The sequence below is a fragment of the Chenopodium album genome, chromosome 5 (genome assembly GCF_948465745.1).
Source record: "Chenopodium album chromosome 5, dcCheAlbu1.1, whole genome shotgun sequence".
Taxonomy (NCBI): Eukaryota; Viridiplantae; Streptophyta; class Magnoliopsida; order Caryophyllales; family Amaranthaceae; genus Chenopodium; species Chenopodium album.
The window spans coordinates 77,138,843-77,151,655 of record NC_137838.1 but is presented as its reverse complement, the minus strand read 5'-3'; the positions used below and the strand labels follow the sequence as shown (position 1 = coordinate 77,151,655).

The window sequence follows — 12,813 nt, the reverse complement described above, 5'->3', positions numbered from 1 at the left end:
AAAACCATTTGGAGAAATAAAGATCGGACAGTGGTCCGAGTGCACTGCTGGAAGGTGTTTGACTTTAGCTTGATCGAGCCTTATGGCCCATTCATCGTTGCAAAGCGCTCTATCAAGCCTTCCACTTCTTCTTGTCTCTTCACTATTTCCTCTGCTCCAAGTGTGAGCAGCCCCCATAAACTCCACCTCAATCAAGTCCATCTCCTCCACCCAATCATTAAATAATTTTGACCTTCTTGTTGTCTCACGACATGAAGAATTCCTTTCCGAAGGGAATCTTGTGTCGTTGAAATCCCCAGCTATGAGCCATGGTTTATTGTGAGTAAGTGCAAAGTCCTTTAGATCCCTCCATAAATCATGCCTTTGAGCAGGGTCTGGGCTAGCGTACACCGCGGTAAAATACTAATGAACATCCCCCGATCGAACAACATCCATGGTAATATATTGCTTATGTTTATTTACTGGATCAACCGTAACATTCTCAAGTCTCCAATAAACCCAAATGCCACCGCTAAACCCAACAACATCAACTCTTGAATGACCCGAGTAACCAATAATCTTAGCAATTTTTTCAGCTTGTTCCCCACCCATATGGGTTTCCACAAGAACCAAGACATCAGGCTGATTTGTGCGCACAAGAAATTACGGTTTCCTGCACCTTGAACATTCCACACCAAGCAAGTAATTGGTGAAGTATCTAGAGCTAAGTTAGGTATATTGTCTTCCATCGATACAGGAGTAAAAGGAAGAGTTGTTGAATAAGCTTGACATATCAAACGCAGAAGGCGTTGAACCTCAATGGGAATTCCCATCATCATCACTAACTCCGGTGGGTTTGACACCGATGGCATCCATGATTCTAATCTGATTTCCAAAGAGTGAATCAGGGGGTTCACTATTACCATGTACGGTTGCTCCAACCTTTGACCCACACACAAGGTTTTTTCCGGGGGGATCATGAGTTTGATCGGGGAAAGTTGAAGAGACATGGGAGGAATCACTTGATTGACTTGTGACTGCTTTAGTGGTCCGATCAATAGCTTCGAAGGGCACTGAATTATCTTTGGGGACTAGCTTGTGATTGGCTTGATGATCATGAGCTTTGTTTCTTTTCTCTTGCAAACTTGAGTCACGTGGTTTTGAACCGATTTTAGGAATATTGGGATTAATTTCGGTAAGGGGAGTAATTGTAGCTTGGTCAAGAGATTTGAAATTATCTTGAGATCTTTTTGGAGCTAAATTTGGGGGAGTGGATTTCGTTTGATAAATTTTTTTTGGCTTTATCTTATTCTTTCCATACAAATCCATCTTTCTCAAATCTTTTTGAATATTCTGTCCAATTTCAAAATTCATCTCTTTATTTCCTTGTATATCTTGTGAGGGATCTCCTAAGTCAATCACTTCCTTATTTTTTCCGATAAATCCTCAATTTCCATATCATCATGACTATCAAGAATAGCAAATCTTGATCCTCCTCCTTGATTTTCGGAAGCCACTTTGCTTGCCTCATTCACTTGTTTTGGAGCACGCACCACCATTCAGTCAGGTGGGATAGGTTTCTCCACTGGAGCAACTGTTTTGGCTTGTCTTGGAGCATATTTTTTGCTAGGCTTTTTCACCAACATCCATGATCCAAAGTTCTCAGACTCCTCTGGTTTGTCCTGTTTTTTAAACAGGGGATTATTTTCTACTCGCACATTTGGATCATTGGAGCTAGACTCAGGGGGTGTGCAATCATCCTCAACGTGCCTAAGTTTTCCACACTTAAAGCACATCATCTTGATACCTTCGTATTGCACTCTCCATATCTTACCTTTAAGCCAGAATTTTGACAACAAGGGTTTGGAGAGATCAATTTCAACACTAATTCGTGTGAATTGGCCTCGTTCAGCTTGGGCTGTTGTCTTGTCAACCCTTAACACTTAACCAATTCTTGAACCCACTTTGTTGAGAAAATTGATGTCAAAGTACTCCACCGGCAGGTTTGGAATACGCACCCATACAGTTAGGACCTTGATCGGATCATCATCTGGCACAAAATTAGGAACCCATTTCCTAATCGTAAGGTAGTTATCATCGAGGAGCCAAGGCCCTTGAGTAAGGACATAGTTATAGTCCGCTTGATTGGAGAATCGAGCAATATAGTAGTTACACCCAATGTCCGTCAAGGTTAGATCACCTCGAATATTCCATTTTTTCTTTAACCTTCGCATCAATCCCATGTAACCCAGTTTACCACTAAACATCTTAATGATTAGTGATGTTTGCCATGGTTTTCTCAGTCTTTGTTTCTCCTCTTTGGTCAGGCTAATGACTGGACATCTTTCATCATTCAAGATCTCATCCGGTGGTGATTCATCATCCGAAACTTCTTCAACCTCAGTCTCTTCCCAAAAAGGAGTGGGAATTTTCACTTCATTTGAGTCACCACTCTTTTCACCCCTCAGAAGATCTCGAAATGAGGTCTGGGATTGTTGGAAATTTTGAACTTCAGACGGTTCATTAGGGTTATTCATTCCCACGATGGGAGATTGAATATGATGGTTCCCACCAGTATCCATCATCTCCTCATCATTAGAACAAACTTGATTAGGGATTATTTGTGTAATTTTTCTTTTAGGCTTCTTATTTGATCGATCCAATTGATCACTTTCTTCTCGAGTTTTTTCTATTTCTACCATTATCGAGAGAGAGAATATAATCCCTTGTTATATGATTAATTGCCTTTGTAGTTTTCCCCGTTTATTTTAGATAATAATACGTATTCTTTTTTAATTGACACATTTCCTTTTAGGGTAAATTTTTAACCTTACATGTATTAACTATTCACTTGTTTTGTCATTCTCTCTTATTCTCTCTCCTCTCCTTAATATATGTGCCTAAATCAAACGCGTTAACTAAATAGAAACAGAGGAAATATAAAGTATTTTCTTGGTTTCATAATGACCATCACATTACCTTAACTTTTGCACTTCAAAGTATTTATATGCTTACATTGACTTCTTTTTCAATATTTTTTAGTTACATCACTTTTGTGATTGCAGGTTGCTATACAAGTTCTGGAGTAGAGAGAGTGAAAAAAAAAAAAAAAAAAGGATTTACGTAATATGAGAGAGATATAGAGAATTTATTAACTAAAAGGGAAAATGATGTACTACCTCCGATTTTTCTTTTAGTTGCAAATTTGGGGTATTATTTGAGAGATATAAAATATTTTAAAGTTGTAACTAAAAAAAAAATCAGAGGTAGTATCTAAATTGATTCATTTTTCGAAAGTGATGCATCTAATAAATAACGAAAGAATTATATTTTTTTTATCAATATGTAAATAAACATAGACTATCATGTAATACATTTTTGGATTAGTCTAATAGTCGTAGGTATATTTTCATTAGGTCATCAAGGTTTTATACTTCTTAATAATATATAATTAAAATTACTAAATAATTAAAGTTGTGCATTGACAACATGTGTCGGTCAAAGTGTAGCGATTATTATTATGAACAGATGGAGTATCACAAAATGTTGAAAATTGCAACACTATATCTATAAATATAACTAAAGTAGCAATCGCTGACATCATATTGTCCACGTGGCAGCTTTATAAGAAAAAATTTCCCGGCTAAATAAAATATGATCTCATTATAATTTTCTTTGGTTTCAAACTTCAAATTTAATTTCATCTCCTTTCAATTATCTATACACTTTAATTTATTTATTTTCAGTCTATCACCAACTCTCTATATCTAATGCATCTTCCCCTTATGCTTCATAAAATATATACTTCATAAAATATATACTCTATATTTTTTTATTTTTTTTAATAGCATATACTCTATGTTTCTTATATGAGGTATATATATTTTATGTATTCATATTACTTCTCTACTTATCAAAGAAATTTTTAATGTCGTGCATCGCACGAGATGAATCTAGTTGAACTTTAATTTAATTACTCCGTAAATATTACTCCCTTATGTTCAATTGCAACAATTTTATTCAAAAAAAAAATTGTTACACTTTGTATGACATCAAATTTGTTAAAATATTGTGTAAATAAGGTTTGTTAGGAAGCTAATATTGATTGTACATCAGTAGATGTCGTATGACTATTTATTAATGATAATATTCTTCTTCCTGTCAAAAATAAATAAAAAGGTTTTACAAATCTTTCTAAAAAAAAATTCGGACAGCTATAAATAAAAAATTGTATTATTAAAATAATTTAATTGGGACCAGTTTTACAACAAGAACAAAGATTGTCCATATATTTTGCCTACTTTTGTTTTAGTTATGTTTCGAAAGCTACAATTAAAAAAGACAAATGTCAAATTTACCTATCACATACTTTTATTATTCCTTGACTAATATATGGTTAATTGATTATCAACCAAAAATTTATAATCTATACTTAGTATTTAAAAACTATAACCAAGAAACTAAGAAAGACACATGTCCCCATCCATTTTATACACTTCTCTAACCATAGTTCCACATGTCATCTTACATTATTAAGTTTTTATTACACCATTTTTTTTAATTATTTCATTAAACTTATACTTCATCTTTCATACACACTTCATCTCTTCATCTTCTTCTCTCCCCTTTAATTCAACCTTTTTGTTAGAATATATGGAAATATATTCTTTGACTTTGTATATATTAGTTTAACTATTGTATTTATCCTAGCATGATCTTAGCCTAACTTGTAGCTAATCATAGCCTATCTCATAGCTAATCAGTTCCGAGTATATCTCGCACACTTTTTTTATACTCTAGCAAATCAATGAGAAAAGCAACGATCAAATTACTTTCATGGTATCAGTTTAGTTTTCGATCCTAGCCTTCTCTCTTCCCTCACAAACAGCTAGCCCACCCCTCTTCTTTTCTTCCTTCCGCTGCTAATCACCATGTCAGAATCCAAAAACTATCATCCTGCTTTAACAATCAACAATGTTAAATCCCTTATCTCGATTACTTTGGATAGTCATGGTATGTATCATTCATAGGCTGCACTTTTTAAAGTGCTTTGTAGGGTTCATGACCTTACTTCTCATATTATTCCTCCTACGGAGAAGAAAGAACTTGCTGCGTATCAAGCGGCTAAGGCCGCAGACCTCCCTTTTTGGAAGCGTTTAGATGTCGCTGTTCTCAATTGGATTTACAGGTCTACTCTCCTAACCTTCTCACCACCATCCTTCTCAAGGATGACACTGCTGAAGGCGCTTGGGCTTGTCTCGAGTCCATGTTCCAAGACAACAAAGCCGCCCGAGCCTCCCATCTTGAACAAGAACTTGTTGACCTTGATTTCGAGAATTTTACCTCCATTGACGACTATTGCAATCACATCAAATCCCTCCCCGATCGTCTTGCGGATGTTGATGCTCCGATTCCCGATACTCGTATAATTCTAAAGATGACAGCCGGCCTACCAGAAGCTTATGCCAGAATGGTTGATTTTATACAAAATCAAGAACCTCTCCCTTCCTTCGAGAGTTGTCGCTCCTGCCTCAAGCTCGCCAAGCGCACCATCAAGAACCGCCTCGCCAAGGAGGGAGGCACCACCAGCCGCCAGCAGACCGCTCTCGTCTCCTCCACCGGCGGCACGCAGCTGTCCGAGTCTATTGGAAGCTCAACTCGGGCAACCAACAGAAATGGCAAGCAAAAGAAGTCTAATAATAAGACTTCTACCAAAGGCCGCAATTCGGGTTCAGCCCAACAACAATTGGGCCCACCTACTGGGAAGCCATGGCCATTTCAGCAGGGCCCGCTTTCATGGCAGCCTTGGCAGTTTCAGTGGCCCAGTCCTCCATGTCCGTACCCAGCTCAATCTTGGGCTCCACTGGCTGCTTCCTCATCTACTGGGTCAAGGCCGAATGGGCCCGGGATCTTGGGTATGGCTCCTCAAGCGTACAATGCTCAAGAAAATGGTCCTACCCCTACTCATATTGAAGCTGCTTTACAGATGCTTGCTAATCTCAACCGTCCGGATAGCAATTACTATATGGACACTGGCGCCACATCTCACATGACGGCCGATCAAGGTATTCTTTCTTCTTATGTCAATTCAAGCATTAAAAATCATAACATTGTTGTTGGTAGTGGTGATTTAATTCCAATTAATGGTCATGGTAGTGCTACTTTACCTTTCCCATACCCTCCATTTGCCCTTAACAATGTTTTGCATGCTCCCAAATTAATAAAGAACTTGATATCCGTCCGTAAATTCACAACTGACAATATGGTATCTATTTCCTTTGATCCTTATGGGTTTTCTGTGAATGATTTACAGACGGGGGCCCAACTAATGAGATGTGACAGTTCCGGTGACCTATATCCTATCTTTCCAACTAGTCAATCCAACTCTTCCGTCACTCATTCAAATTTTACTGTTTTTTCTTCTGATCTTTGGCATAATCGATTAGGACACCCCGGCGATGTTGTTCTTAGATCTTTAAGTAATTAGAAATTAATTGAATGTTGATAACTTGTTATTTGGTATGATTTTAGGGTACTTTTGAACCTTGTTTTCGTGATTATTCGACATCAAAGTTCATTATTTATCCTATTTTTATACAAATTTTGTACCATCCATGCTTCACGGGTTGTTTGTGTTTTTGATGTAATGTAGCTATTTTTAGCAATATATATGGACGTGATCAAGCATGAGCGAACAAGGATAAGGGAAAGCTTGGTTGATAGAGCAATTAAGGAAGAAAGATGAGTGCCTTAAAGAGAAATGAAAAGCTTTTGGAAAGTTTTGGAAGGATTTTTGCACTAATGTCAACTTCAACTGACCATAACTTTTGTTCCACTCAACATTTTGAAGTGATTCAAATTGGAGATTAAATTTCATCTCAAGATCTTTCCAACGACTGGTCACATGCCTTATTCCGATGAGTAACGAAGAAGTTATGACCTTCCAAAAATAAGTTATTTTTCCAGAAAAGAGCTGCACGTCCGTGCCAATAAGTGGCACGTCCGTGCAAGTCACTGCACGTCCGTGCCAAATGAAGCACGTCTGTGCAAGGTCAGGCAGTAGCTACTGGTCGCATTTTAACAGGTCTGCACGTCCGTGCAACCTTTGGCTCGTCCGTGCCGACCTGTAGACGGGTCGTTTCCTCGTGTTCTCCGTCCTTTTACTTGGGGGTTATATAATACCCCTTTAGCTTCATTTGTAAGGGAGGATCTTCTTAGTGTAGTTTTAGCTTAGGTTAGGTTTTTAAAGAGAGAAACTCTCAATTTCTAGAGAGAGAAAGTGTGAAAAACTTGTTGAAAGCTTGGAATATGAAGAATTGAAGGAAGGAGACTTGAAGATTTGATTATTTCTTGCATTATCAATGAGAATTTCTTACTCTCTCTCTTATTTTATTGCTTTAATTACTTATTTTTGTATCTTTTCTAGTTTTATTACTTGTTTATGTTAAATTAGTGTTTGGATTCATGTTCTTAGTAGTTTACTACTTTAGTTTTGCAATTTATAATGATTTGTGAGTAGTTTATTTACTTGGGATGGTTGAAACCATTGATGAATTCACAAATACTTGTTTGCATGTGTTGATTTAGTTAATGTGGGATGTTAATTAGTTGAGCTTAAGTGGTTTCATTGTTAGTTCTTGTAAGTGGCCATTGCAAGAACTATTTATCTAAGCTTTCTCAACGAAGGATCGAGAGATGAACTTGAGTTAGCTCCCTTATGCTTAATTGACTTGAAATGCCATGAGAATAGGAATTTCCAGTCAAGGGAATGTTTATGTCATCGTGATTATGTTTTAACACTTGTTTTATGCTTTGTAACCACGAGAGTAGGTTGTATTCATAACTCAAGTAATCCCTCTAGCTTGAGAGAGTAGTTAGGTGCCTTAGATGACTTCCCCTAATTTACCTCCAAATTGCTATGTTTTGTATGTTAAATATAATTGTAGCTTGTGAATGACTTAATTGGTGGATACCTTCCCAAGATCCTTTTTTATTATTTTTTGTAGTTTTTCTTTATAACTCAAAACCCAAAAATACTTGACTTAGCTTATCACAAATCGATACTTGTTAGTGCTCCCCTTAGTCCTTGTGGGATCGACCCTTACTTGCCCTTTCTACCCATTAGAGAGACCAAGTTAGGTTTTTATCTTTGGTAGGCTCGACAACGGCCTATCAAATGTAATAAGGCTTGTAATTCTTTTTGTTCATCATTCCCTTTAGGCAAACATATTAAACTTCCTTTTTCTGATTCTATGTCGCATACTGTTTTTCCATTTGATATTATTCACAGTGATCTGTGGACTTCCCCTATTCTTAGTTATTCTGGACATGGCTATTATTTATTATTTCTTGATGATTACAGTAAATTTTTGTGGACTTATCCTATTGCTAAGAAATCTCAAGTAAAACATCTTTTTCAATCTTTTCATAAGATAGTCCAAACTCAATTTGAACGTAACATTAAGACCTTTCAATGTGATAATGGCACAGAATATGTTAATGGTACTCTTCAAATTTTTTTTGAAAATCATGGCATGCTCTATCGTCTCTCTTGTCCTCACACCTCACCTCAAAATGGAAAAGCTGAACGCCACATAAAATCTATTAATAATATTATTCGGACTCTTCTTGCTCATGCTTCATTGCCACATTCCTTTTGGCATCATGCTCTAGCCATGGCAACTTACCTCCTCAACATTCTTCCAACCAAAGTCTTGGGTTATAAATCTCCAACTCAAATTTTATACCAACGTGATCCTATTTATTTGGCATTACGTGTCTTTGGTTGCTTATGTTTTCCTCTTTTCCCATCCACCACTATTCACAAATTGCAAGAAAGGTCCACCCCTTGTGTCTATCTTGGCCCCGCGCCAAACCATCGTGGTTCGAAGTGCTATAATTTATCAAAAGAAAAAATCATCATTTGTCGGCATGTGAAATTTATTGAAAACGAGTTTCCGTTCTCAAAATATCACACACCGAAATTTGATGATTATGATTTTTTGGACTCCAATCCACTAAATCACTCACCCCATTTGGGCACCGCTCAACCGCCTCCTGCTAAGGCCCAGTCCGTGCCCTTAACTGGGCCTTCTCCTGCCCAGCCTGTGCCTTCTCTTGGGCAGCACCATCCCTCCCCCTCTTCTGAGCCGAGTCTCATCTCTAGCCCAACCCCTTTGCGGACTGTCACCCCTACGTATGTGGGCTCCCAGCAGACCCCCCAACATACCCCGGTTCTCCAACCTTCCCTATTTGACAGCCCACCCCATACCACCAATGACGAACCCACCTCCCCCCTCACTGCCAGCAGTCACTCCGAACCCACTGCCACCAACAGCCCCACCTCCGTCACTCACGCCTCCGGCCAGCCACCTACCCAAACCCATCGTATGACTACCCGAGCCAAAGATGGCATTGTAAAACCTAACCCAAAATATTTTTCCAACCTAAACACGATGACCACTACCACTATATCTCCTCTCCCTAAAAACCCAGTTAGTGCTATTCGTGACCCTAATTGGAAAAATGCAATGTTAGAAGAATATAATGCTCTTATTGATAATCATACATGGGATTTGGTTCCTCGGCCCCCTAATGTGAATGTCATTCGATCTATGTGGATATTTCGTCATAAACGAAATTCTGATGGTTCTTTTGAGAGGTATAAGGCTCGTCTTGTAGGTGATGGCAAGACTCAGCAGCAGGGTATTGACTGTGATGAGATTTTCAGTCCGGTTGTCAAACCGGCTACTATTCATACTGTTCTTAGCATTGCTATTTCTCACTCTTGGCCGATCCATCAGTTGGATGTCAAGAATGCTTTTCTGCATGGTTATCTCAATGAAACAGTTTATATGCATCAGCCCATGGGTTTCCGCGACAAAAGTCGCCCTGATCATGTGTGTCTATTGCGGAAATCTCTCTATGGTCTCAAACAGGCCCCTCGAGCCTAGTATCAGCGGTCTGCAGATTTTGTTACCTCTATTGGATTTGCTAATAGTAAATCTGATAATTCTCTGTTTATTTACAGACAGGGAACTGATACTGCTTATATTATGTTATATGTTGATGATATCATTCTTACAGCATCTTCTGACCGTCTCCGAACACATAATATGGATCTTTTGAGCTCTGAATTTGCAATGAAGGATTTAGGTCCTTTAAGTTTCTTTTTAGGCATTGTTGTGACTCGTGATGCTAATGGTATGTTCTTGTCTCAGAAACAGTATGCTACTTCTATCATTGACAAGGCCGGCATGTCCAACTGTAGTCCTTGTCCAACACCTGTTGACACGAAATCCAAACTTAGTGCCTCTCATGATGCTCCATATGAGGATCCTACTAAGTACAGGAGTCTTGCAAGTGCTCTTCAGTATCCGACTTTTACTAGACCAGACATTTCTTATGCAGTTCAGCAGGTCTGTCTCCATATGCATGATCCGCGCAATGCGCACATGGGAGCTTTGAAGCGTATCATACGCTACTTACAGGGTACTTTGTCCTTTGGTTTGCATCTATATAAGTCCTCTATTAACAAACTTGTTGCTTATACTGATGCGAATTGGGGGGGATGCCCCGACACCAGGCGATCTACTTCAGGTTATTGTGTATTTTTAGGGGATAATTTGATTTCCTGGTCTTCTAAACGGAAGCCTACATTATCTAAGTCTAGTGCAGAGGCCGAATATCGTGGGGTTGCTAATGTGGTATCTGATTCTTGTTGGATCAGAAATTTGTTGCTTGAGCTTTATTTTCCTATTCAAAAAACAACTATTGTTTATTGTGACAATGTGAGTGCCATCTACGTCTCTGGAAATCCGGTGCAACATCAACGAACGAAACACATTGAGATGGACATTCATTTTGTTCGTGAAAAAGTCGCTAAAGGCGAGGTACGAGTATTACATGTTCCTTCTCGTTATCAAATTGCAGATATCTTTACGAAGAGCCTTCCTCGGGTTTTGTTTGATGACTTTCGTGCCAGTCTTAGCATCCGTGATGCTCCCGCTACGACTGCGGGGGAGTGTTAGAATATATGGAAATATATTCTTTGACTTTGTATATAGTAGTTTAACTATTGTATTTATCCTAGCATGATCTTAGCCTAACTTGTAGCTAATCATAGCCTATCTCGTAGCTAATCAGTTCCGAGTATATCTCGCACACTTTGTATATTTATACTCTAGCAAATCAATGAGAAAAGCAACAATCAAATTACTTTCACTTTTCCTATTCTCTATTTAATTTTAGCACTTCCATTTCCACCTTCTATTTAAGCTTCTTTTTCAATTAAAGTTCCAAAATTTTAATTTCTTCAATCATGTTTCGATTACATATTATACCCTATAATGACTTATTGATATTTCCTCACTTATCCCTCAATACAATTTTATATGAATAACTCGTGCATTGCACGAGCTCAAAGGCTAGTTATATATAATTGTAGATCGAATAATGAACCGATTAACTTGAACAAAACTTAACTGAAACAACTTAAAAAGCATTCACATTTATTAGGCTCCCCATAGTTTCTCTCTCCTCACCTCATTAGTCAATATCACTTTTCACTAACTTCTTCACATACCCTTTCTATTTTACATTTTCATACCTACATTCATTAACCTCTCTATTTACTTTATGTCTCCTATTTTTCCATACCCCACCACCTATTCTAATTTTGTTTTTTTTTCAAAAAGAAAAATGATATTACTTGATGACAGTGGCACAAAAACAAAAAAGGACCCCACTCTTTGATATTAGAAGGTAATATAATATAAAACATATTTTTATGCCTCAACCATCACCTTAAGCTTTTAATTGATTGATTTTCTAACATGGTACCAGAGCCAGTGTGATACAAATGTCACGGGTTTGAATCTCATCCACTCTTCCTTCAAAGTGGAATTACTTCGCGCTAGGTATGGGAGGGCCGGACATGTGAAGGGGAGTGATAAACTATAAAACATAATATTGGACCTAACCATCACCTTAAGCTTTTGGTTGATTGATCCTCTAACAAAAGGGGTTAATAACCTCTTCAAATTAAAGTGATGAATGAAAAACTAGTACAGTGATGAGAAGTCCCTACTTTTACTTTTTGTCAAATGAAAAGCTAAATTTCCAACCAATGAAGCTGTAATAAATTGAAAATATGCAGAAAAGTCTAAGAGAACAATCTCTATTTCTGGTGTCGATTTAAATTTTGTCAGTGTCACATGACCCACACCCGGCATCCACATCCCTTGACTCCAGCTCGCTATTTGATTTTGCCTCTCAACTAGTCATAAACCTTATCTTTTTTATTTTTTTTTGAGAAAATCATAAACCTTATCTTTTTTTTTTTTTTGAGAAAATCATAAACCTTATCTTAATTGACGACTGGTCGTCATTCTTTTAGAGTGATTGTCTGATTGATGAGTTGTTTTTTGGGGTAATAAGATGAAAAGAGTAAGAAGCTGTATTAGTTCATTTGGTTTTAATAACATTAACGTACAAGTGCTACAACTTTTGGCATAATTTAAGGAAGTCGAAACATTTTACTCCATAATGAACAACATGAATCATTTGCAGTTTCAATTTGCCATATTTTTTTCAAAAGAAAATTTAAATCTCAGAGCTTATTCACATTTATTGAGCTGAACTGAATATAGATGAAATGAATATTTTATGAGAGAAGGAAAATTAGGAGCGGAACTGAACTGATTGGAGCTGAGCTGAACTAAAATTAAGCTGAAGTGAACATACCCTTATTTACTACGGAATAATCCTATAACTAATATATAAAGCTAAACTTTTAGCTAGGCGACGAGATAGCGACACTTGGCGTTCCAACTT

At 37.5% G+C, this 12,813-nt stretch overlaps 1 protein-coding gene across 1 annotated transcript; it reads left to right on the top strand.

Moving 5' to 3' along the window:
* Positions 1–4,953: 4,953 nt before the first annotated feature.
* LOC145633210 (uncharacterized) lies at positions 4,954–6,466 on the top strand. The gene is made up of 2 exons (XM_081685483.1): positions 4,954–4,992; positions 5,168–6,466. The coding sequence occupies exons 1-2, from the start codon at positions 4,954–4,956 to the stop codon at positions 6,464–6,466; spliced, it is 1,338 nt and encodes a 445-aa protein (XP_081541609.1).
* Positions 6,467–12,813: the final 6,347 nt, after the last annotated feature.